Source organism: Pelophylax lessonae (assembly GCF_965119305.1).
Source record: "Pelophylax lessonae genome assembly, chromosome: 4".
In the NCBI taxonomy this organism is placed as follows: Eukaryota; Metazoa; Chordata; class Amphibia; order Anura; family Ranidae; genus Pelophylax; species Pelophylax lessonae.
The window spans coordinates 663,748,769-663,775,988 of NC_138771.1; the positions used below are offsets into that span (position 1 = coordinate 663,748,769).

The 27,220-nt window shown below is 45.7% G+C and overlaps 2 protein-coding genes across 2 annotated transcripts in view; both read right to left on the reverse strand.

Moving 5' to 3' along the window:
- The window catches only part of LOC309553074 (hepatic lectin-like), a gene marked incomplete at both ends in the record, with an annotated part of 448,637 nt that overhangs the window by 226,529 nt on the left and 194,888 nt on the right, over nucleotides 1–27,220 (reverse strand). The gene's annotated exons all lie outside the window — the stretch shown is intronic.
- LOC309554783 (C-type lectin domain family 10 member A-like) overlaps nucleotides 1–27,220 on the reverse strand; it is a gene marked incomplete at both ends in the record, with an annotated part of 197,724 nt that overhangs the window by 4,798 nt on the left and 165,706 nt on the right. The window contains one exon of the mRNA XM_082256481.1: nucleotides 5,636–5,787. Within this exon, the coding sequence (XP_082112607.1) occupies nucleotides 5,636–5,787 (152 nt within the window). The remainder of the gene's footprint in view (nucleotides 1–5,635; nucleotides 5,788–27,220) is intronic.

Genomic DNA, 27,220 nt, shown 5'->3' on the forward strand with positions numbered 1-27,220 from the left:
TATAAATACATATAAGTGTGTATATATACCCCTATACAGAAGTTCAGATGTTATGCCTGCCTCCAAAGGCGCCCAAAAAATGCCCAAAAAAATGCTTGCTACAAATCCGACAAGGTGTGAAAATAGCGGAGCCATATCCCTGTTCTATATTAATTCTAAGACAAACAATCTTTTTTTTCTGGTTCTGGACATTCTACAGAGCTGAAACTTCACAGGTACACTTTTTAGACCCCCCAGACACTAAATCCAAAGAAAAAATTTTTTTTTTCAATATTTTTTTCAATAATTGGCTCTCTATCAAAAATTAAAATTTTTAAGAACTTTTTTTTGTGTGATTAATAGTCCCTGGGGCATGACCCAGAACCCTAGGCACTTTTTTAGGGGCATTTATTGGGTTTTAGAGCTTCAAAATGGTGTTTTTTGATTCACGAAGTTCGGGTCCCATTGATTTCAATGGGGTTCTGGAATCCGAACCGAACTTTCAGGAAATTTGGGTGTTCTGGTCGAACCAAACTTTTCAAAATTTCGATCATCCCTATTTGGCACATGTCCCAAATCTGGTTGTGCAGCTTTTTTTGACCAGATACCCAAGCTTTTAAGATCTCTAAAGGCAGGCCAGAAAAGTCTGTGGCCATTTCTGGCGTTCATACAATGCCAGTGCTCCCTTATCTGACATTCAACAGGAATTCAACCTGCCCACCAACCGCCTCATTTGTGACATGCACATCCAGGTGGAATTCAACATTGGCAATGCTGCAGCGGCTGCACACACAGCAGAGGGCGATCAAGTAGTACCTGTGTGAGTATGGCACAAGGACAGGGTCAGGGGAGCTTGGCTTTTTTTTGCCACACCAGTGGCTTTTGATAAAGGATGCATGCATTGTCCTGTCACCATTTGAAGAGGCCACAAGGATGGTGAGACGGGACGATGCATGCATCAGTGACACTATCCCTCTGGTCTACCTGCTGAAGCACACCTTTCATGGAATGATGGAAAGGGCACTTGAGGCAGAAGAGCAGGAGGAAAAGGAGGACTTACTTTCATCACAAGGCCCCCTTTATGCAGATATCATCCCTGCAGGGACACAAAACACACAAGAGGAAGAGGAGGAGGGGGATTGTGGCAGCATGGATGTAGAGGATAACATACAGCAGTCTTCAAGGGATGGTTTTGATTTCCTAGAAACCCCAGGAGTTGTACTTGGTTGGGGAGAAGTTGCTCCTGCTGACAATGTCATCCTTAGTGACCCAGAGGACTCAGAATCTCATGCCTCCTCCAACTTATGTTGCATGGGCTCCCTGATTCTGCAAAGCCTGTGAAAGGCCTTTGTGCTATCAAGGAGAGGGATAATTACTAGTTGGCAACCCTTCTTGATCCACCTTACAAGGGTAAAGTTGCAGACCTCATCCTGCCTTCGCACAGGGAGCAGAGGATGAAACATCATGAGTAGGTCTTGAAAAAGAAATGTGTGCACCACCTTTCCAGACACTGGGAGGTTAACATTCTCTGGATGTGTTTCTGAGGCATCGTTCAGCCAAAGGAGGAGTGGTGGAGAAGGCAGCTGGATGACCAATGCCTTAAAACAGTTCTTTAGTCCTCAGCAGCACCCAGGGCTGTTAGGTTTAAGCAACCATCGGCAGCGTCTCCATCATATGGTGCATGATTATTTAGGTGCAACTTGGAGACCTTTCCAGCTGAGCATCCACTGGGTTACTGGGTCTTGAGGATGGACCACTGGCCAGAACTTTCTCAATATGCAGTGGAGCTACTGGCCTGTCCTGCTTTCAGGGTGTATCTGAATGGATGTTCAGTGCTGCTTGAGGTTTTGTGATGGACAAAAGAGTGTTTCTGTCCATAGACTCTGTTGACCAGCTGACTTTCATCAAAATGACCCAGTCCTGGATCAACAAGAGCTATCAAGCCCCTGATGCTGATGTAACTGATTGAAATTGCTAGGGGTCTGCCATCCCTTGAAGAATGCATATGCTGCCTATCCTATTCCTCTACCTTGATTCTGCTATCTTCCAACAATGTTTTTGGTTTAAGTCACCACCAACCTCCAAGGCCTAATTTTTCTGCACTTGTATGAAAGGTGCATACAATTTTAATGTCGTATGTAATTTTTAACAGCAGGCCCTGTCCCTGTGCCCTGTGCCCAGAAAGAGTAACTATGAGGGGTTACAGAGTTCAGGCACCACCAACGCCAAAGGCCCGATTTTTGCACCTGTATGACAAGTACATGCGATTTCAAATTTGTATGGAATTCTTACCAGCAGGTACCGTTCCTGCGCCCAGCAAGAGTAACTGTGAGAGGTTATGGTGTTCAGACACCACCTACAGCAAAGGCCCAATTTCTGGCACCTGTATGACAAGTACATGTGATTTTAAACTTATATTGAATATTTACCAGCAGGTCCCATTCCTGTGCCCATTAAGAGTAACTGTGAGGGGTTGGTTACAGTGTTCAGGTATCACCAACAGCAAAGGCCCAATTTTTGGCACCTGTATGACAAGTACATGCGATTTCAAATTTGTATGGAATTTTTACCAGCAGGGCCCGTTCCTGCACACAGCAAGAGTAACTGTGAGGGTTGGGGTGTTCAGGCACCACCAACAACCAAGGCCCAATTTTTCTGCACCTCTATGACAAGTACATGCGATTTGAAATTTGTATGTATATTTGTATATGACATTTTTTTCCTTTGGAAATGTCAGTCTTGCTGCAGCAGGCTACATACATCACAGTCACATTCAGGGGACCCCCCAGGCACCATATTTAAAGGAATTTTTCATTTTTATAGTTTCACTTTAAGCCTCATTAAAATCAGTAAATCAGTGCTCCTTTAAAAACTATAATTTTTAAAAACTTTTTTTTTTCATTGCTACATGTTCCCCAGGTCAGGACCAGGACCCCTATACACTTTTTTGGGGCAATAACTTGCATTTAAGCCTTCAAAATGAGGCCGTTTGATTTTCTAGGTTCGAGTCCCATAGACTTCAATGGAGTTAGTTTGTTCTCTTGGACATACATCTCAAGGATCGGAACATTAGGGGTATGAGAGATGATTATGGCCACACACACCTACATAGGTTGAACTGGATGGACTATTGTCTTTATTCAACCTCAACTACTATGTAACTATGTAATTATGTAACTATGTTCGAACAAACTTTTCCTCTGTTCACGGTGTTCTGGTGCGAACCAAATCGGGGGGTGTTCGGCTCATCACTGCCTGTGAAAAATCCAAATGTGAGACCGCACTCAGGGTATTATATTGAAAATCAAAGGTTTCTTTATATCTCAAAATAAAGTAGACAGACAGTGTACAAAACAGACGTGTCCGGTTGACGCGTTTCACGAAATTGTTCGTCGCTTACTCATAACCACACTGTGTGTGAACTGATTGGGGGAAAGGAACCCCCCCTCACTTCACATAGGCAGAGGGACAAAGAAATTTGCAGAGCTGAAGTCTGAATAGACATGCTCTCTGCTAATGTATCTTTAAGCTCCCTCCCGACACAAATTTCCAGCTGCTTTTATCTTGTGTGTCAGATAGATTGTGAGAAGTTCTCATACTGATAAAGAGATTACATTGAGGAACAAAGCAGCAGAAAGACATGAGACTTAGGGCTTTGAAGAGAGATAAGGAAACACTGCAGATATACTGTATGTGCCCAGGTCAGATTTCATGAATGGGATTTACAACCACTTTAAGTAATTTTCAGCTTCCAATCTTTTTATTTTACTGTTGTTTATGTCTATTTTTTAAATATATTTTCTGTAAATAATTTAATAAAGTATGAATTATATTTTAAATTATTATCATTTATTTAAATATTGTACATTTTCTGCACTTTTTTTCTTTCCGTTAAAGCAGAGTTTCGCCTCCCCCTCCAAAAATTAAAAGTTAGCAGCAACAATTTTTAATAATAGGACACTTACCTATCCTGGAGTCCAGCGATGTCGGCACCACAGCCGATGTTTCCATCGGCTGTTGTGTGCTGCCAACGCCATTGCCGGTAAGGAAACCCGGCAGTGAAGCCTTGCGGCTTCAAGGGCGGGTCCCTACTGTGCATGCGCGAAGTGTGCTGCGCATTCCTATTGTCTAGGCGGCGGAGGAGTGAGGATGGGCTGAACTTCTAGGGGACAGCGCCGCCATGCCGTATCCCGAAAGTGGGGAAGGGTACCTGAAAGGTGCCAAATGTGGCACCGGAGGGGGAGAGGAAACAAAAGAGCGGAAGTCACATGACAAGTCGTATCCCATGATTTCTAATAAGTACCATTCATATCTGTTTCACTTCAAGTCATAGCGACTTCAAACTAGTCCCTGCTCTACTTTGGTCTGACTTTGATGAGACTTGAGATCCATAGAGCTGAAAATTACACAGCCATTGCTTCAAGTGGTGGCAAAGTCGCGCGACTTTCAGGTCGTACAAGTGTGAAAGGGGTCTAAAGCAATGTTTAAAAAATAACTAAAGTGAAAAACCCCCACACTCATCAAAACAATCCCCATATTTCTCCACAAAATCAATAATCAAAGCAAAATAAATAAAGTGATAAATAAACAATTAGGTAATAAAGGAAGCAGCTATTACCTGAAAATGCATTCACTAAACTGTGCAAAAATGTTTTAAAAATCATGAAGTTGAATGTTCTAATTAGAAATTAAATAACTTTGTCTCTGTAAAGAAGCTACAGCAGTGTAAACGCTGTTACATTCCTGCCTGGATGAGGCAGCAAGTGATAAACACTTTTTTTTAGATGTCAGAATTGCACCAACAGATTCTATAAGAGGTGTGGTTTCTGTTAAAACACATAGCAGTGTAGGCGCAAAGGGTTAATTATTCAGTACCTGCCTCATTCATAGTCACTCTCAGTCTGTTAGTGCTTAAAGCGGAGTTCCGGGCACAGAATCATTTTTTCAATGAACATACCCCCGGGACAGTCAGGGCTAGTACATTCCACAATGGATACCCTCTGATCTGTCCCGGTTCGCACTTACCTGCAAAAAGAAATACTCACTTATAAAATTTCTTCCACAGCGTTGCCATCTCTGTTGTGGGCAGCTGAAGCCAGCGCGATCCTCTTCTGCGTCCTCTTCCGCGTCTTCTTCTCCCAGAATGCGCCTTCACCGGCCCCTCTCGTCACTTCCGGTGCGGCGCCGCATTCCTACACAGCTTTTGGACATGCCCAGAAGCTGTTTAGCAGGGAATGCGGCGTCGCACCGGAAGTGTCGAGTGGGGCCGGTGCCGTCGCATTGATTCCTGGGAGCGATGACGTTCAGCTCCCAGGAATCATTGCAAACTGGAAGTGACGGCGCGGGCCGCGGCCACAGAGGGAGGAAGTGAAAAAAGGTGAGTATTTCTTTCTACAATTACGAGGTAAGTAAAAAAAAAAAAAAATAATCCTAACTATCCAATTCCTTTTCAGGTGAAGCAGAGCAAGCGGATGGGCACAAAATCGTTTAGGTCAATTTTGTGCCCGGAACTCCGCTTTAAATTGTTGTTTTGCAAACTGGAAAGTCTCTACATAGGGTGAGGCTGTGAGCATAAAAATCAAATACTGCGGGCAGTGGGGTGATCTGACAGTGGAATTATCACAGTAGGGAGTGTCTATCTGTTCAGCATTCATACCATCTCGCCTTCGCTATTTATGACTATTAGATGGGCCTTCATGTCCTCACAGTGTTTTTTGGAGGCGTTCCATGGTTGTGAGTATGAAGAGAAGAAGTAACAGCTGAGTCCATACAGTTCCCATCCCTCACTGCATAATGGATCAGAAGAGTCTGAGGGAGCAAGAAAGAGGATTAAGAGGGTCATGTCGGATTGTCACAGTTATAGCCGGGCCGTTCAGCCAATATGGTAAAATTATAATAACTGGAAATCACAGATAAAAGACATCACATCCCTGAGTAAGACCCTGGATTTCTTATATGTCTCGGAAATTCCATCATTGAGATCTCCCTGTCATAATTCTTGGCTCTGTTCCTGCACACCCAAGAGTTTTGTGTCTCCATCCAACTTCGTGTGTCACAGCTTTTCTTACATTTTCTATGATATAAAATACATTCAAAATCTGGGAGACCATCAAAATAGGCACCATGGGCTGACTTAGGACTCAGAGCTGGAATGGTGGGACTCCCCTATAATGATCATTGCAGGTCTACAGACCAAGAAACTCAGCACAGATCTGGCAATTACATGCAGCAAAGATGGGAACTCCGCATAATGGGTAAATCAGTTGCTCAGACCAAGGAAAGGGATGGTGGAAGCCCCTTACAATGGGCAGAGCAGGTGTACAGGCCTGGCAACCCTGGCAGACCTGGCCTGGAATGGTGGGAACTCCTCTGTCTGGGCACAACAGATGTGCAGATCCAAGAACTCAGTACAGGCATATGGGAACCCTCATAATGGGAACAGCTGATGTGTGGACCCAGGAACTCATATTGGTCACAGCTGGTGTTTAGAGCTGGTGAGTCAGCCCAGGTTTGGTGTAGAGATGGGCTCAGGTGTGTCTCAGGTGTGTTTGGATCGAGCCCACAAGGGCACTGCACACCGCCAATCATAGGCAGCGTGTGTATGTGCAGATGCCGGTTGAGAAATGCCTCACTGCCTATGATTGGCGGTGTGCAGTGAGGGCTTCCTGGATGGTTTGACCTGAACACACCCGAGCCCATCACTAGTTTGGTGGGAACTCCATATAATTGGAGCATCAAGTGTACAGACCCAGGAACAGAGTTGGTGGGAGCCCTCCTAATGGCAGTATCAGGTATTGCAAGTGGAGAACTCAAACTTTGAGATCTAAATAAGAGGTTGGAGAAATGTCAGGGGGTTTAATTCTCAAGCTTGTGTTTTGAGTCACTTGTGGCCTTCTCCTTCCTTCTTTGTGGCATAAATTTACTCTAGAATTTAAAGTAAATAAGGCTATCCTTATTGCACTCCACTGAAATAAAGCTACACTTTATTATTTAGAGATTTGGTCCGTAGCAGCCTGAAGGACATTGCAGCCAGGGATGACCTGTAGGACATCACCTGCCACTTACTCTTTTGGAGAGACTTCAGAATCCTGTGTCTTACAAACTTAGATTGTCATTTGAAAATTTGTATATAACTCATTCAATAGAAAGTTCTTTCTTGCCATCACTTCATTTAATTTTGTTTGAAAACCCTTAAAATGTTGTCCAGATCTGCTATTTGAATGGAATCCTAGATTTATTAAACATGCCTCATTACAATATCTACAACAAAAACCATATTCACATTCTTTTTTTTTTTTTTTTGCTCATTCAAATTTTCCAAAGCACACATCCGTTTTATCCCACTAAAGCCCCGTACACAAGTACCGATCGTCGGCCGAACGATCGGCCGTCTTTTGTCCAGGGCTGTGTGTCTGTTGAAAACTGCAAAAGACTGCACACTAATTTTGTCGGCCAACAACAGCCGACTGCAGAAGTGATGTCATGTGATGGTTAACTTTCCTTGTCTTTTTTCTTTTCTGAGCATGCCCAGTCTTGCTAATCGGCTGTCTGTCGGCCGAAATCTGTACTGACTGGCGAACAATCGGCCGTTCTGGTGTTGGCCAACAAAAATTTTAATGCCTGCACGACAGATTCTGTTCGGCCGAAAATGCGCTGTCGGAAGCATCATACTAACAATCCTACAATCGGCCGATCGGTCGTCGGCCGAATATTTACGGCCGACAATCGGTACGTGTGTACGGGGCTTAACTATTTGAAAATTGAATGAATGTCCAAAAAAACAAACCTTTTCAAAGTTTTCAAACCAGTGTTTTATCAAACAGGCAACTCCAGGTGAGCTTTTATCAGTGGATTGACCTATCTTTGACCAAATATGGAGGCAATGTTCTGTAAAGGCCTTCATCAAGTCAACCCCAGGCATGCTTTGATCAGTCGATTGGACCTATCTTTGACCAAACATGGAGGCAATGTTCTGTAAAGGCCTTCATCACGCCAACCCAGGCAAGCTTTGATCAGTCAGTTGGACCTAGCTTTGACCAAACATGGAGGCAATGTTCTCGAAGGTCCTTCAACCAACCAGCAGCAGGTGATTTTTCATCTGTAGATTGGACTTTACTTTGACTAAACACGAAGGCAATGTCCTGGAAGGTCCTTCAACCAGCCAACCCCAGGTGAGCTTTCATTAGTGGATTGCATCTAGTTTTGTCCAAACATGGAGGTAAAGTTCTGGAAGGTCCTTCAATCAGCCAACCCCAGATGAGCTTTCATTAGTGGATTGGACCTAGCTTTGACTAAACATGAAGGTAATGTCCTGGAAGGTCCTTCAACCAGCCAACCCCAGGGGAGCTTTCATTAGTGGATTGCACCTAGTTTTGTCCAAACATGGCGGTAATGTTCTGGAAGGTCCTTCAACCAGCCAACCCCAGATGAGCTTTCATTAGTGGATTGGACCTAGCTTTGACTAAACATGAAGGTGATGTTCTGGAAGGTCCTTCATCTGGTCAAACCCAGATGAGCTTTCATAAGTGGCTTGGACCTAGCTTTGGCCAAGCATGGGGGCAATTTTCTGGAATGGCCCTCAACCATCCTACCCCAGGTAAGCTTTCATCTGTGGATTGGACCTAGCTTTGACTACACAAGGAGGCAATGTTGTGGAAAGTCTTTTTTTTATATCCTCCCCTTGAGGGTAAGAGACCTGGAGCCCAGGCCTAGAGGTTAATTTCCCTCTGTATGCTTACTGTGTGATCTTTCTTTGTATAGACATCCAAAACCCTGATACTGCTGCTGGGTGCTATAGGCATCTTGGATGTGATGTCAGCAGCCTCAGCAGACTCATTCCAGTGGCACTCTATAGTATTTTCATTTGCTTCTCCCCCAGCGGCTATATAAAAGGTTAATAAAAGGGATGTGTGGGAAGGGACAGTGGAGCTGTGCCAACACAGACAGTATATAGACACCCCCAGAAGAGGAGAGGGCTATGATGTGCAAGAAGGGAGGGGGTTATGCTAGTTAATGAACTAGACGATTTTTCTGGTAAGGCAAAGGCACATTTCAAGTGAGTAAAAATGTGGAAAAGAAAAACACTGCAAGGAAGCTTTTAAAAATCTTGATTTCTCTGTGCTTTTACTTGCATTTTTCAAATTGGTAACAGCGTCTCTTTTATTTAGGAACCCAGAAATGTAGCTTGAACTTTCACTTAGAGTATGATCGGCTTACCTTTACACTGGAGTTAGAGCATTGGGATGTAATTGCAGCAAGGTGAGGATCACCCCACATAACTCCCCTGAATCAGGGCTCCACATATCATTTTGAGGTTAAATATTTTAGGAACTTTTGTCTTGAGCCTTTCTGTGACGTACAACAAACAATTATAACTATAATATAAATGATTGGTGCTTTTATATTTCTCTGGAAATACATAGGTGGTGCCCTCAGTAGATCATTTGTGGGCCCTTGAAGACTTTTTGGATGAAATCTTTTAGGATAAACTTACTTTTCATGTTCTGGACCTCTTCTGCCACTTTCCCCAAGATTTCCATAATTCTCTGACTCTCACTGGAAAAAGAAGCTAAAATACACAGAAGAGGAAGAGGTAAGAGCTGGATTCCTTTATACTAGAGGTCTCCAAACTATGGCAAGATTTTATCAGTTTATCAGTTTAAATTTTATCTAGGGTTAGCGGTCACTCACATGCCTACAGTCTTCATTTCTCCCCAACATCCACCCTTCCTGGTCCCCAGAACAGGTACCCCCGACTGTACTGCTATTGTATCATCTTCAGTTGCTGGGACTGCTGGTGTCCTAACAACCAATCAAATGCTATTATTTACTGGAGGACCATACTTCCTCCATCTGGACCTGCTCCTCCTGCTGCTACAGCCACTCTATAAGCGTGTGAGATAAGGGTGGACTCTGATGTAAGGGAGACTCTGACGGTCACCCTGATGTAAGGAAGGACTCCTATGGGGACCCTCATTTAAGGGGGAACTCTGATGGAAAAGGGACTATAATGGGAATTCTGGTGTTTTGCTTATCACTAACAGGGACAATTCTAGTTTAGGAACATTCCGCTATCCATTGAGGAGAATCCCCAATACATTCAAGCACTGACCAGAGCTCCCAATCATCTACATGTGTAAGGAAAAGGCCTTCTGTGCACAGGCTAAAACAGATTCCTTTTCGTGTTTGCAGGAATTGGGCATTGGCTAATATATATTTGCAGTGCCGGGACAAGGTCACCCAGCGCCCAGGGCAAAGATGCCAAACTGTGCCCCCCCTTCCTTTAGGATTAGGGTCAAGGTGCCCTTATCCCTGTAATAAAGCATTACACCCAGGGAAGCCGCCCTCCTGCCCACCCCTGCATATTCGCATGCACAAACTCACGTGCACAGGAGCCGTCGCATATTTTTTTGTGCAACGGTGCACACGTGCACCTGTGACAGATTTTGGCACCAATCAGGCTATTTAAACTCAGCCAGAGCTTAGGATCAGTGCTGCTTTGTCTTTCGACCTTTCCTGCATTATGTGTTCCTGTTATCCAGTATCCTAATTCCAGTTACTGACCCAGCTTTTCTGACCAATCTCTGAACTCCATCTGCACCGATCCCGGCTTGTCCTTAACCTCCACTTCTGTCTGCTCCATTGGCTTCTATTGCACTGATTGGCTCCTGACCCAGCTTGTACTCAGACCATTATTGCCTTCTCCCTTCTACCTGCTCTGTCCTGCCAGTGTATGACCCAGCTTGCCTGACTCTGCTTCCTGACACAACCTGCTGTGCCTTAGAATATTTAGATAACAGCTATCAAAAGCTCTCTAATATACATTGAGCAGTACATAATTACCCATCTGTAACAAGCTTACATCTGTGCATAACCTTTTTATCTCTCATAGCTTTAACATCCTCTCCATAACTGAAATCTGGCTTCAAAATTTTGACTCTGCTTCACCTGCTGCCCTCTCCTATGGTGGCCTCCACTGGACTCATTCCCCCAGATGCAACGGACAGAAAGGAGGTGGAGTTGGATTCCTTTTATCCCCGCAAAGCACCTACAAAGTCCTTCCAAACCCTCCCTCTTTGTCACTCTCTTCTTTTGAAATGCACTGTATGCGTCTGTTTTCTCCCATTTCTCTAAGGATTGCAGCAATTTATCGGCCCCCTGGACCAGCATCACACTTTTTTAATGACTTTGCTGCCTGGCTACCCTACTTTCTTTCTGAAATACCCACTATCATTCTTGGTGACTTCAACATCCCTGTCAATGTCAACAGCCCAGCTACAACTCAACTTCTCAACTAAACCTCCTCTTTTTACCTAACCCAATGGACACACACTTCCAACCCACTCCAATGGTAATACCCTTGACCTTATATTCTCCCATCTCTGCTCTGCTGACAACCTCACCAACACCCCCTTTCCTCTCTCTGATCAAAACTTCATCAGTTTCACTGTATCCTTGCCTCAAATCACCCATCCCCAAAAGCAGCAAATAATGTGAAAATAATGTAAAACCTGTAGGAACCTTTGTCACTTTAACCCCTCTCTCCTCTATTCTGCTACTGACCACCTACATGACATAATCTCTCCCCTGTCCTGACCTTGCCACCTCTGTTTACAACAGCTCACTCTCATCACTTGATGCACTTGCTCCTCTAACTACACGCAGAATCAAGCCTCGACCATTGCAACCCTGGCAAACTGACAAGAGTAGAAATCTTAAGATACACTGCCGTGCTCTTGAACGATGGTGGCGCAAAACCAAATGCCTGCAGGACTTCACCCTATATAAATCTTCCCTCCAAACATACAATTCATGCCTCCATGCTGCCAAACAAGCCTACTTTGGCTCTCTTATTACTACCCTGTCATCCAGTCTCCGTCGGCTCTTCTCAACTTTTAACTCTCTGCTTCGTCCCCCACCCCCTCTACTCACTAACTCAATCACTGCCCAAGAGATTGCCAATCACTTCAAAGACAAGGTTGATGCAATACGTGAGGATACCGCCACTGTGCGCACATCTTCCCCACTCAACATACCTTGCCTAACAGTACAGTCAACACTCCTTGGTGGTTTATACCCATCCGGGGGTTTTTGATCTGTGGTGTTGCGAAGTGCTCACTGAAGATATTTTGGCTGGTTCCCTTTTATCAGAGGGACTATGTCCATCTTGGACTAAGCTATCCAAGTATTTCTCTGTTCCCCAGTGGTTACCGCCTTTTGGCATAGCATGCGGACAAAACTTTCTGTCTAAAACCTATCAACAGCAATTTATCTCTCAGACTCGCCTCTGCAGATCATCCCCCGTATTTGTTTTGTACCTTTTCTACCTCGTTTTTTGTTGATACTTTGGCCACTGTGAATTTCACAACTGCCTGTACAGGGAACTTGTATCCTAATAGCTCTGGAAGAAGCTTGAATTTTAAGCGAAACATGTAGGGCATCTGGCTACATGAATTTCCCCTATGTGCAAGTTGTATCCACTCCATCAAAGGACGCTCTGCGTTGCCATTGCCAGCGGCCATGAGTCACGCAGGACGTAACGTATAGCGTCCTTACTTACCATCTTGTCTCATCATGCACTTTGTGTAACATTATCTGTATGTTTATGCCCTCCTGGCATGGTATATTTTGTTTTCTTGTACGTTATTCTGACCCACCAGTATTTTCCCCTATTGGGGGTTTTGTTTTCTGATTTTATGACTATCATTAATAAAAGTGGTTTATTTTAATTATTGTGCCTAGAAAGTCCATTTCCTTCTATCCTTCCATTCTCGACTATTTTAGGATGTGACACATCGTTTCTCTATTTCTCTGCGCCCCTATTTTTGCTGCAATAGTGCTGGCGTACTAGACCTGTACTCTCCTCCTTTGAACTGGCTACTACTGAAGAGGTTAAAAACATTTTTCTCAGATGCCCGCCTAACCACCTGTTCCCTGGATCCTGTTCCCTCACAACTACTACAGACAACAGACACCCTCTTATTCTATCCTATGCTCCCTTACTCACATCTTTAATCTCTCCCTCTCTAGTGGCACCTTCCCCTCGCCTCTAAAACATGCGCAGATCACTCCCATACTTAAAAAGCCCTCACTGGACCCCACCAACCTGAACAACTTAAGACCCATCTCACTGCTCCCATTCACGTCTAAACTTCTGAAACGCTTAGTCTACAACCGTCTCAGCTCCTACCTCAGTGAAAATAACCTTCTTGATCCCTTACAGTCAGGCTTTAGCTCACAGCACTCCACAAAAACTGCCTTACTAAAACTCACCAATGATCTACTAACTGCCAAAACCAATGGCCACTACTCCATACTCTTACTACTTGACCTCTCTGCGGCCTTTGACACTGTTGACCACCCGCTCCTTCTTAATAAACTCTGTTCACTTGGCCTCCAAGATTCTGCTCTATCTTGGTTCTCCTTCTACCTATCGCAGCGCTCCTTCAGTGTTACCCACAACTCTACCTCCTCCTCCCCATTGCCCCTTTCTGTAGGGGTTCCCCAAGGCTCTGTTCTTGGACCCCTCCTCTTCTCTATCTACACCGCCTCCCTTGGTCACTTGATAACCGTCCACGGTTTCCAATAAAATCTCTACGCCGATGACAATTAAATCTATCTGTCTACTCCTCACCTCACTCCTTCAGTCTCCTCTCGCATTGCTAACTTACTTACTGACATGTCAACATGGATGTCGCACCACTTTCTCAAACTAAATCTCTCTAAAACTGAGCTGGTAATCCCCCCCCCTGCCCGTGCCCCCCTCCATAACTTTTCCATCAAAACTATTTATGCAACCATCAATCCCTCCCCTCATGCCAGGGTACTAGGTGTAATCCTAGACTCTGACCTGTCCTTTCAGCCCCAAATCCAATCATTGTCAAAAACTTGTAGACTTCACCTCCGCAACATCTCAAAAATTCGCCCCTTTTTAACAACTGAAACCACCAAGCTACTCATTCACTCCCTTGTTATTTCTCGCCTCGACTACTGCAACTCCCTTCTCTTAGGCTTACCACTTCATAGGCTATCCCCTCTTCAGTCCATCGTGAATGCTGCTGCCAGGCTTATCCACCTTACCAACCGCTCAGTGTCTGCCTCCCCTCTCTACCAATCCCTACACTGGCTCCCGATTGCCCAGCAAATTAAATTCTAAATACTAACCATAACATACAAAGCAATTCACAACTCTGCCCAGAGCTACATCACCAATCTTGTTTTCAAATATCACCCAAACCGCCCTCTCCGCTCCTCTCAAGACCTCCTACTCTCAAGCTCCCTTGTCTGCTCCTCTCATGCTCGTCCCCAGGATTTCTCCAGGGCCTCTCCACTCCTCTGGAACGTTCTACCTCAACCTGTACGGCTATCTCCTATTCTAGCTGCTTTCAGGCGATCCCTGATCATCTCTTCAGGGAAGCCTATCAGACCTCCAACTAATCTTCCATCAGCTCATTCCCTACTGTTACAACCTCTTGTACCACCTGCCCAACCCTATTAGATTGTAAGCTTTTCTGAGCAGGGCCCTCTTAATCCTCTTGTATTTTATTGTATTGTAACTGTATTGTCTCCCTCTAACATTGTAAAGCGCTGCGTAAACTGTTGGCGCTATAGAAATCCTGAATAATAATAATAATAATAATGATGCGATCTGTTAAATTATGGTTTACGTCAGAATCTGAGAAAAAGAGGAAAACCAATATTAATTAGTATATTCAGTTTATTATTATACACCCCTCTGTACTCTACATATATTTATTCCAAACACACCCACTACCCTGTAGGCAGGTGCCTAATTGTGGAACACCAAGTTTGCCAAGTTTTACCTCATGTTGTATTTCTGCATTGTTTTTACTAAGCAAAATATGGTTAGTGGGTTTTATCTATTAGGCTGCCTAGAAGTAAGGAGGGGGGTTAAGATGCCCGCTCCCAAGTGTTGTGTCATGGCTCTGCCCCCTTTCAGAGGGCTATAAATACAAGGGGAGACAACCTATCAGAGCCCTTTTGATGGGGGATTGCGAGGAGGACTGCAAACCCATGTACTGTAGCTCTGCTATAACTTTTGGGTGGCTCCCCCTTGGTTGGTAACCAGTCGGGGTACCATAGAAAGGTTCATGGTCTTTACTTAAAGAACTTTACTCTATTTGAAGTTATGAACTGAGGAAGACTGAAGTAAGGATGAACTAGAGTCGTGTATGGAAGGATCTGTGAGAGACATATGTTTATATTGCTCTGTACCTGCACAAGTTTCAGTAAAAGTTCTAAAGTTCTAAGAAAGTACCTGGTCTGATGTTCCTTCAAAAGGAGTGCATACATGGCATATGAAAAGACCAGGATTTAGGATGGGGGTGAAGAGGAGTGGGTGTGAACACATTACAAAGGTCTAGCCTGTAGTGGAGTGGAGAAGGTGATATTGTGGCTGCTAAGGGTAACTGGAGTGATGTCCGGTGACAAAGCAGACAGTCAAAGGTAAGTGGTGGTGACCTGGCTTGGGTGACAGAAGTCTCCTTCCACTACCTTCTCCTCCACAGAATTATGTATGTAGGTACAACTTAAAGGACAACCCGTCTGAACACCAGCCATCCACTGACGAAATAGAGAGTTTCCTTAGCGCCATTAACCTGCCATCGATATCCGCTTCTCAACTAGACATCCTAAACCAACCTATTTCAATTGAAGAAATTAGGACTAGTATTAAGACACTACCAAAAGGAAAATCCCCGGGCCCCGACGGTCTCCCCAACTAATTTTACCAATTTTTTTTCTCACACATAGGCCCTACTCTAACTGACATCTACAATAAAGCCATGAGCGAATCTGCTCTTCTCTCGGATATCCTGGGTGCCCATGTAGTCACATTACCTAAACCTGGTAAAGACCCCACCACCCCGGCAAATTTTCGTCCTATTTCCCTCCTCAACTCTGATGCCAAGATATACGCAAGGATTATCTCCAAAAGACTACAACACCTCTTGCCTGACCTGATTGTTAGAGATCAAATGGGTTTTACCCCCAGGCGCCAGACTTCTGACGCCACCAGACTTCTGACGCCACCAGACGCATGGTTAATATTCTTCATTTAGCTCGCACACATAAAAAACCCTCAGTTCTACTCACCCTAGACGCAGAAAAAGCTTTTGATAGGGTTCATTGGGGTTATATGAATGCCACTCTGCGCAAATTTGGACTTTCTGGCCCTATACTATCAGCTATCCAAGCCCTCTACTCCTGCCCATCCGCCCAGGTATACACGTCTGGTATACTTTCCAAGAAATTCCATATTTCTAATGGCACACGGCAGGGCTGCCCCTTGTCCCCCACAATTTTTAATTTACTCATAGAGCCCCTTGCTGAGATGATACGATCTCACACCCAGATTACAGGATTCCGATTCCCTACATCCCATCACAAAATCACCCTATTCGCGGATGATATCATCCTGATGCTAACCAACCCCTCGAAATCCCTACCAGTTGCCTACGAAGTTCTTCGACGGTTCCATCGCATCTCCTATTATAAATTGAATGAGTCCAAATCAACAATACTCAACCTAGGAGTGGACCCACACACTCAAACCAAGCTTGCATCTTCAATACCCATTCCTTGGACCTCTGATAAAATTCATTATTTGGGCATTGATTTCACCGCAGATCCCACAAAACTATTAGCAGCTAACCTTGCCGGACTTTTACCCAAACTGGAGGCAGAAATTGTGCGCATGAAAACCCTGTTATTAACGTGGCATGGTAGGGTGGCCGCGTACAAAATGTTCCTATTGCCGCAAATTCTTTATTTGTTCAGGGCCCTCCCCATACATTATCCATCCACAAGTCTTACCAAATTCTCTGCACATATGAAAAAATGTATCTGGGATGGCAAGAAAGCTTGCTGCGTTCCGTATATACTCACCACCAAGCGATGTTTTGGGGGAGCTGCAGTACCTGATATTCACAAATATTACTGGGCCACAATCTTGAACCAAACACGTAAATGGTTTAGCACATTAGATGCCCCCCTTTGGGTGGATTTGGAAACTAACATGGCCCCTACAAAGAATCTCCGGGACATGCTCTTGGGAGATACATGGATTCCGTGGAATCTAGTTGCCCTATCCCCTACGCTTAGAGCCTGGCGAACAGTCACTGGGACAAATAAAGATCGCGACATATCACTTTCCCATCCCATTCCTTCCTCGGTTCTGAATAGCCACATTCCTGACATCCCCTCAAGCCTTACCATAAAGGGAAACCTTAGTACCCTGCAAAACCTCTATGACGATAACATTTTGTTAGCTCCGGGTGAGATACAGGCCAAGTACCACATGCCAAGCTCGAATTTCTTTCACATTTATCGCATGCACCATTTCATGAAACACCACCCTTTACAATGCACAAAAGTGGATGGCAAGATATGGGATCTATTTGCAACCACTTCCAAGATCCCTCCAAAACTTTCTAACTATTATCATATCCTACTAGGCAACGACACATTTCTTAAAACGTGGACCATGTTCAAATGGGATAGGGACTTACGAGAAAGCTTTACGATATCACAATGGGGACGTGCAGTATCGGAAGCTAATCATCATACTCACTGTGCTAACCACTGGGAGATGACCCTTAAACTTACTCATAGGTGGTACTATACCCCTTACCGGTTAGCGGGGTTTTCCAACAAATACTCCCAATTATGTTGGAGGGATTGCTCCAATGTTGGCACAATATTACATATTATGTGGGCATGCCCATCTCTCATTAGCCTGTGGAATCAGGTGTTTAATTTCGTTGCTAAACACACCGGGTGTATCATTAAACCCAACCCAGCTTTAGGAGTTCTACACTTGGGTATGGAACGACTCCCCTCACAATATAGACCTTGGACGTCACATGTCCTGTTGGCAACCAGAACTCTTATTCTGAGGAAATGGAGAACCCCAGATTCACCCAATCTATCAGACGTAATTGCACTATTGCGTATGAACTATCAATTTGAAAAATCTTTGGCGACTAACAATGCGCGCCTTAGGGAATTCAATAAGCTGTGGGACTTTTGGTCTACCACTTAACTCGACTCAATATTACTACTTCTTACTTTGCTTTATGTTGCTGCTGTTTATGTAATAATCTCACCAAGTTTTGATGTAACCATTGCATATATGTTTGATGATGTGTAAACCATGTACCATGCAGTATCAAGAAGATACTTGTTGTTTCTGTTTGTTATGTGCTTAAATTTAATAAAAATTATTTAAATAAAAAAGAACTATGTATGTAGGCTCTCCTTCCACTACCTCCTTCACAGAATTACATATGCAGGATCTTTTCCACTACCTCCCCCTCCACAGAATTATGTATGCAGGATATCCTTCCATCACCCTCCTCCTCCACAGAACTATGTATGCAGGATCTCCTTCCACTACCACCTCCTCCACAGAACTATGTATGCAGGATCTCCTTCCACTACCACCTCCTCCACAGAATTACGGTATGCAGGATCTCCTTCCACTACCCTCTACTCCATATAATTATGTATGCGGGGTCTCCTTCCACAACCTCCTCCTCCACAGAGTTATGTATGCAATTGGTAACAGGGTCTCTTTTATTTAGGAACCCAGAAATGTAGCTTGAACTTTCACTTAGAGGATGATCAGCTTCCCTTTACACTGGAGTTACAGCATTGGCATGTAATTGAAGCAAGGTGAGGATCACCCCACATAACTCCCCGGAATCAGGGTTCCACATATCAGTTTGAGGTTAAATATTTTTGGAAATTTTTTCTTGAGCCTTTCTGTGACTTACAATAAAATATTATAACTATAATATAAATTATTGGTGATTTTATATTTCTCTGGAATTACAGTACATAGGTGGGGCGCTCAGTAGATCATGTGTGGGCCCTTGAATAATTTTTGGATGAAATAATTTAGGATAAACTTACTTTTCATGTTGTGGACCTCTTCTGTCACTTTTCCCAAGCTTTCCATAATTCTCTGACTGTCACTGGAAAAAGAAGCTAAAATACACAGAAGAGGAATAGGTAAGAGCTGGATTCCTTTAAACCAGAGGTCTCCAAACTATGGCAAGATTTTATCTGTTTATCAGTTTAAATTTTATCTAGGGTTAGGGGTCCCTCACATGCCTACAGTCTTCATTTCTCCCCAACATCCACCTTTCCTGGTCCCCAGAACAGGTACCACCGACTGTACTGTTATTGTATCATCTTCAGTTGCTGGGACTGCTGGTGTCCTAACAACCAATCAAATGCTAGTATTTACTGGAGGACCATACTTCCTCCATCTCGACCTGCTCCTCCTGCTGCTACAGCCACACTCCACGCCCTGTAGACTCCCAGCAAATCTATAAGTGTGTGAGATAAGGGTGGCCTCTGATGTAAGGGAGACTCTGACGGTCATCCTGATGTAGGGAAGTACAGCAATGGGGACCCTCATCTAAGGGGGAACTCTGATGGAAAAAGGACTATAATGGGAAATCTGGTGTAAGGAGAGACTCTGATACCCCTGATGGGGACTCTAATATAAGGGACGATGTAAAGGGGACTCTGATGGGACTCCAATGTGTAGCACCCTACAAGTAGGTGGTAGGTAAAGTATAGTGGGCCTTGGCTGCCTAACAGCAGGGACGTGATTTTCAGCTGGGCTGTCATGTCTCCCAGGTATAGCTGGTGAGACTGGGGAGTCTCCCCACTGTGCTTCATGAGAGGGTTCTCATTGGACGGTGGAGGAAACCCAGCCAATGGTGCACTCAGGCCTGTATCTACCAAAGGAAGGCAGATTTTGCCGCACAGCATTCTGGGAGTGGGTATAAGTTTGAGGGGAGCGCATGATGAAGCATCTTTGGCAGGAAGCAGAGTCCCAGGAGGGAGAGTACGGCTGTCTCTCCTCCTGTCAGCAGGATTGGGTGTCCCAGGCGGCTTGCCTGAGGTGACAGAGGGCTAAGCTGAGCTGCAGAGGGAATCCGGTGTGTCGAGGACAAAGGGAGTTGAGAAGGATCCTGTTTCAGGAAAGCATTCCCCGTTCGTGAGTACTGAAAACTGCCACTTGGGGGTCTGCCTAGAGAGAGAGAGAGGGGACCACTCCGGTGAAGGTCGTGGGGATCCAGGAGCTAGCTAGTCGGTGCAGGAGTAAAAGCAAAGGGGGTGCCAGTGTTGACCCTGAAGAAGTGTAGAGGGAGTGCCTAGTGAGAGGACCCTAAAGTGTAGAGGGGGTGCCTAGTGAGAGGACCCTGAAGTGTAAAGGGGGCACCAGCGGTTGGGCCCTGAAGTGTCAAAGTGTACAGCATGCAGTGTGCAGTGTAGTGTTGAGAGTTGCAGCAGCACAAGCAGTTACAGGAGCTACCTCAGTCAGGAAAGATTGGAGGGAGCTGGATGCAGGACTTTTTAGCTAACCAGAGCATCAGGAGTCAAGTTTAAGTACAGTCCAGGACTTTTGAGCTGATCAGAGTGTCAGAAGTCAAGTTCAAGTACAGTTCAGCAAATCAGTGTTTTTTCAAGCGCCAGCAAGCGTTGGTCGGCATCCAGCCGGCTTCAAGACAGCGTTGAAAGGTATTTTTCCACAAAGTGTCCAATTTGTACCTAGTTGAGCCAGAGGAGTATCCCACTCATTCCCTTCTCCCATCCCCAACATCAAATAAACAAAACAAACCAAAGATGCCAGAATGGTCATTGTCTCCAATCTTATACTTGGGTATTCAGCTTAAATGGGCTGAAAGTGTTACTGGTAACCATGGCAGACCCACATCAGGCCCAATGCCTGGAAAACCTGCTACATTTGGGGGCTCGTCCGGGATTTTGCCATTGGTTACTGAGCTGGTTGCCCCTGGCAATGGCAGAGGAAAGAGTCGGAAAAGTCAATTTTTGTGCCCAGAACTGTTGTTCAAGTACCAAGCCAAGTGTGAGGCCGGATCTGCGGGAGGCAGGGAGAGTGGGACAAAGATACAAGTGCATCTTTATCCCATGCATGGGAAGAGTTACAGTACCGGCAACGCAAGTGTTCAAGCAAAGTCTGCAAAATGATGAGAACCTTTGATATGGACTATGATATGTACTCTGCTGTCAGATATTGGAGGGCAGAGGGAAAAAATGTGAAAGTGCATGAATGCTGCAACTGCTTAACAGGAAGAGGAAGAGGTCCCGTGCGACCGACGGCGGGACATTTATTCTATATACTGTGAGGATCGTAGTGGGCCATGCCGGAAGAGGCAGTGGGGCTAACTTCGGAGACAGTACGGAAGATGTAAATTGCACATGTATGGCTAGGAAGAGAATTATCAACCGTGCGACCGACAGCAGGATACTACTCTTGCCAAGCAAGGAGGGACAGCTGGCTTCAGTGGAAGAAGGCGCAGTTGTGGCCCTGGTGCAACTGAGGAGAGTGGATGCATGTTTTGCAAGTGACATGGTCCACTTAGTTGCAACTTCCCTGTGGGCTAGAGTGAGAGAGCATGGCAGGGGAAGAGTTACAGTACCGCTCGGGAAAGCGCGCTTCATGCAGGCCTGCCTAGCAGGAGGAGTCATTGCCCAACATGGAAAAAGGGTGAAGACAGCGGGGAAACCCAGCCAATCAGGAGTGACCAAGGGAGTCCTATTAATACCCCCTCCAATCATCTACATGTGTAAGGAAAAGGCCTTCTGTGCACAGGCTAAAACAGGTTCCTTTTTGTGTTCGCAGGAATTGGGCATTGGCTAATGTATATGTGCAGTGCCGGGACAAGGTCATCCAGCGCCAAGGGCAAAGATGCAAAACTGCGCCCCCCCCTTCCCTTAGGGTTAGGGTCAAGGCACCCTTATGCCTGCAATAAACCATTGCGCAAAGGGCAGCTACATCTCCTGCCTACGCCTTGTCCCAGCCCTGCATATGCGCATGCACAAACTCACGCACACATGAGCCATTACGTATTTTTGTGCGCAACGGTGCACACGTGCACCTGTGACAGATGTTGGCGTCCAACCAGGCTATTTAAACTCAGCCAGTGCTTAGGATCAGTGCTGCTTTGTCTTTCAGCCTTTCCTGCATTCTGTGTTCCTGTTATCCAGTATCCTGATTCCATTTACTGACCCAGCTTGTCTGACCAATCTCTGAACTCCATCTGCACCGACCCCGGCTTGTCCTTGACCTCCGCTTCTGTCTGCTCCATTAGCTTCTATTGCACTGATTTCTTCCTGACAGGGCTTGTACTCAGACCACGCTATTGCCTTCTCCTTTCTACCTGCTCTGTCCTGCCAGTGTATGACCCGGCTTGCCTGACTCTGCTTCCTGGCAAAACCTGCTGTGCCTGCTGTTCTTCAGTTTGCTACCAGTACATGCCTCACCTGCCTGCTGTAACCAGTATCAGCCTACTTGCCTGCTTGTTGGAGCCACCTGACAAATTATCCTGCCCTGCTGCTAGCAAGACTTACAGGCACTCGTACCACTCTGCACTCCTGCGCCTCCTTTCTACACTATCAGGGCCCCGAGTCAGAGGAATAAGAGAGGCCTTCCTCATCATATCAGGCTCTGCTACCAGGTATGTGATCACATGCTTCAGAAAAATTGCCACATTCTTTGTGGGTCCATGAATAGGGACTGGATACAGAAGGTGGTTAGAATATTTAGATAAAAGCTATCAAAACCTCGTTAATATACATTGAGCAGTACATAATTACCCATGATGTGATCTGTTAAATTATGGTTCACGTCAGAATCTGAGAAAGAGAGGAAAATCAATATCCATTAGTATATTCAGTTTATCATTATACACCCATCTGTACTCTACATACATTTATTCCAAACACACCCACTACCCCAGGTGCCTAATTGTGGAACACCAAGTTTGCCAAGTTTTACCTCATGTTGTATTTCTGCATTGTTTTAACTAAGCAAAATATGGTTAGTGGGTTTTATCTTTCAGGCTGCCAAGACGTAAGGAGGGGGTTAAGATGCCCGCTCCGAATAGTTGTGTCATGGCTCTGCCCACTTGTAGAGGACTATAAATACAAGGGGAGGCAACCTATCAGAGCCCTTTTGATGGGGGATTGCAAGGAGGACTGCAAACACATGTACTGTAGCTCTGCTATAACTTTTGGGTGGCTCCCCCTTGGTTGGTAACCAGTCGGGGTACCATAGAAAAGTTCATGGTCTTTACTTAAAGAACTTTGCTCTATTTGAAGTTATGAACTGGGGAAGACTGAAGTAAGGATGAACTAGAGCCGTGTATGAAAGAAACTGTGAGAGACATATGTTTATATTGCTCTGTACCTGCACACGTTTCAGTAAAAGTAGTAAAAAGTTCTAAGAAAGTACCTGGTCTGATGTTCCTTCAAAATGAGTGCATACATGGCATATGAAAAGACCAGGATTTAGGATGGGGATGAAGAGGAGTGGGTGTGAACACATTACAAAGGTCTAGCCTGTTGTTGAGTGGAGAAGGCGATAAAGTGGCTGCTAAGGGTAACTGGAGTGATGTCCGGTGATAAAGCAGACAGTCAAAGGGAAGTTGTGGTGACCTGGCTTGAGTGACAGAAGTCTCCTTCAACTACCTTCTCCTCCACGGAATTATGTATGTAGGATCTCCTTCCACTACCTCCTTCACAGAATTATATTTGCAGCATATTTTCCACTACCTCCCCCTCCACAGAATAATATATGCAGGGTCTCCTTCCACTACCTCCTCCTCTACAGAATTATGTATGCTGGATCTCCTTCCACTACCACCTCCTCCACAGAATTACGGTATGCAGGATCTCCTTCCACTACCTCCTCCTCTACAGAATTATATATGCAGGGTCTCCTTCCACTACCTCCTCTTCCACAGAATTATGTATGCTGGATCTCCTTCCACTACCTCCTCCTCTACAGAATTATGTATGCAGGATCTCCTTCCACAACTTCCTCCACCACAGAATTATGTATGCATGATCTCCTTCCACTACCCTCCTCCTCCACAGAGTTATGTATGCAGTCATGAGTATGAGTAAAAATGTGGAAAAGAAAAACACTGCAAGGAAGCTTTTAAAAGTCTTGATTTCTCTGTGCTTTTACTTGCATTTTTCAAATTGGTAACAGCGTCTCTTTTATTTAGGAACCCAGAAATGTAGCTTGAACTTTCACTTAGAGGATGATCAGCTTCCTTTTACACTGGAGTTACAGCATTGGGATGTAATTGCAGCAAGGTGAGGATCACCCCACATAACTCCCCTGAATCAGGGCTCCACATATCATTTTGAGGTTAAATATTTTAGGACATTTTTTCTTGAGTCTTTCTGTGACGTACAACAAACAATTATAACTATAATATAAATTATTGGTGATTTTATATTTCTCTGGAATTACAGTACATAGGTGGGGCCCTCAGTAGATCATTTGTGGGCCCTTGAAGAATTTTTGGATGAAATAATTTAGGATAAACTTACTTTTCATGTTCTGGACCTCTTCTGTCACTTTTCCCAAGCTTTCCATAATTCTCTGACTCTCACTGGAAAAAGAAGCTAAAATACACAGAAGAGGAAGAGGTAAGAGCTGGCTTCCTTCATACTAGAGGTCTCCAAACTATGGCAAGATTTTATCTGTTTATCAGTTTAAATTTTATCTAGGGGTTAGCGGTCCCTCACATGCCTTCAGTCTTCATTTCTCCCCAACATCCACCCTTCCTGGTCCCCAGAACAGGTACCACCGACTGTACTGTTATTGTATCATCTTCAGTTGCTGGTACTGCTGGTGTCCTAACAACCAATCAAATGCTAGTATTTACTGGAAGACCATACTTCCTCCATCTTGACCTGCTCCTCCTGCTGCTACAGCCACACTCCCAGCCACTCTATAAGTGTGTGAGATAAGGGTGGACTCTGATGTAAGGGAGACTCTGACGGTCATCCTGATGTAGGGAAGTACAGCAATGGGGACCCTCATCTAAGGGGGAACTCTGATGGAAAAAGGACTATAATGGGAATTCTGGTGTAAGGGGAGACTCTGATACTCTGATGGGGACTCTAATATAAGGGACAATGTAAAGGGAACTCTGATGGGACTCCAATGTGTAGCACCCTACAAGTAGGTGCTAGGTAAAGTATAGTGGGCCTTGGCTGCCTAACAGCAGGGCCGTGATTTTCAGCTGGGCTGTCATGTCTCCCAGGTGTAGCTGATGAGACTGGGGAGTCTCCCCACTGTGCTTCATGAGAGGTTTCTCATTGGACGGTGGAGGGAACCCATCCAATGGTGCACTCAGGCCTTTATCTACCCCAGAAATGCAGATTCTGCCGCACAGCATTCTGGGAGTGGGTATAAGTTTGAGGGGAGCGCATGACGTAGCATCTTTGGCGGGAAGCAGGGTCCCAGGAGGGAGAGTACGGCTGTCACTCCTCCTGTCAGCAGGATCGGGTGTCCCAGGCGGCTTGCCTGAGGTGACCGAGGGCTAAGCTGAGCTGCAGAGAGGATCCGGTGTGTAGAGGACCAGCAGAGTTGAGAGGGATCCTGTTTCAGGAAAGCATTCCCAGTTCGTGAGTACTGCAAACTGCCCCCTGGGGGTCTGCCTAGAGAGAGAGAGAGGGGACCACTCCGGTGAAGGTCGTGGGGACCCAGGAGCTAGCTGGTCGGTGCAGGAGTAAAAGCAAAGGGGGTGCCAGTGTTGACCCTGAAGAAGTGTAGAGGTGGTGCCTAGTGAGAGGACCCTGAAGTGTAGAGGGAGTGCCTAGCGAGAGGACCCTGAAGGTCGAGGGGGTGCCTAGTGAGAGGACCCTGAAGTGTAAAGGGGGCACCAGCAGTTGGGCCCTGAGGTGTCAAAGTGTACAGCATGCAGTGTGTAGTGTACAGTGTTGAGAGTTGCAACAGCACAAGCAGTTACAGGAGCTACCTCAGTCAGGAAGGACTAGAGGGATCTGGATGCAGGACTTTTGAGCTAACCAGAGCCCCCCAAAAAGAAAAAAAAAAGATTTAAAAAAAAAAAGATTAAAAAAAAAAGATTAAAAAAAAAAGATTAAAAAAAAAGAGTAAAAAAAATAAATACATTTTTTGCCCACTAGGGGGGCCGGACTCATTGGTGGCTATGGGGGGGTGGGGTTTTCCACCCGGCAGAGGCGCCGATTGGCAGCCTTCTGGGGTGTAACTGTGGCGCAGAGCACTGCGCTACAACACCCCCCTTTTGTGATGTCCTGGATCATGATTGGTCCAGACTCCAGCCTGGACCAATCATGATTCAGGACATCCCTGCTGACCTCGTTGGGGGTGGTGCCGGTGCGTGCATCAGTCACTCACCGTCACCGCCCGATCACCTTCCCGCCGCCGCAGAATAGGAGTCTCCAGAGAAGAAGCCGGCGCCGCTCACCTTCCCGCCGCCCGCCGCAGAACGAAGAAGAGGAGAAGCCGAGAGGGAGAAGCCGCTCACCTTTCCGCCGGTTCCCGCCACCCGCCGCCGAACGAAGAAGATGAGAGGCCGAGAGGGAGAAGCCGCTCACCTTCCCGCCGGTTCCCGCAGAATGAAGAGGACGGAGACAGAGAGGAGAAGCAGCTCACCTTCCCGCCGCCGAAGAGGAGAGGAGCAGCTGCCGTGGACATCGCAGGCAGCGTGAGTGTGGAGTCAGTGAGCCAGCCCAGGAGAGCAGGTAAGTGATTGAAGCCGCTGCACCTGTGACCTGTGACCTGACCTGTGACCTGCCTGTGACCTGACCTGTGACCTGACCTGTGACCTGCCTGTGACCTGACCTGTGACCTGACCTGTGACATGACCTGGGACATGCCTGTGACCTGAACTGTGACATGACCTGTGACATGCCCATACCATGACCTGTGACATGCCTGTGCCATGACCTGTGCCATGCCCTTACCATGACCTGTGACATGCCCTTACCATGACCTGTGACATGCCCATACCATGACCTGTGCCATGCCTGTGTCATGACTTGTGACATGCCTGTACCATGACCTGTGCCATGACCTGTGACATGCCCTTACCATGACCTGTGACATGCCTATACCATCTCCTGTGACATGCATGTACCATGACCTGTGACATGCCTGTACCATGACCTGTGACATGCCCTTACCATGACCTGTGACATGCCCTTACCATGACCTGTGACAAGCCCTTACCATGACCTGTGACATGCCCTTACCATGACCTGTGACATGCCTATACCATCACCTGTGACATGCCTGTGCCATGCCCTTACCATGATATATGCCATGCCCTTACCATGACCTGTGACATGCCAATACCATCACCTGTGCCATGCCTGTGTCATGACCTGTGACATGACC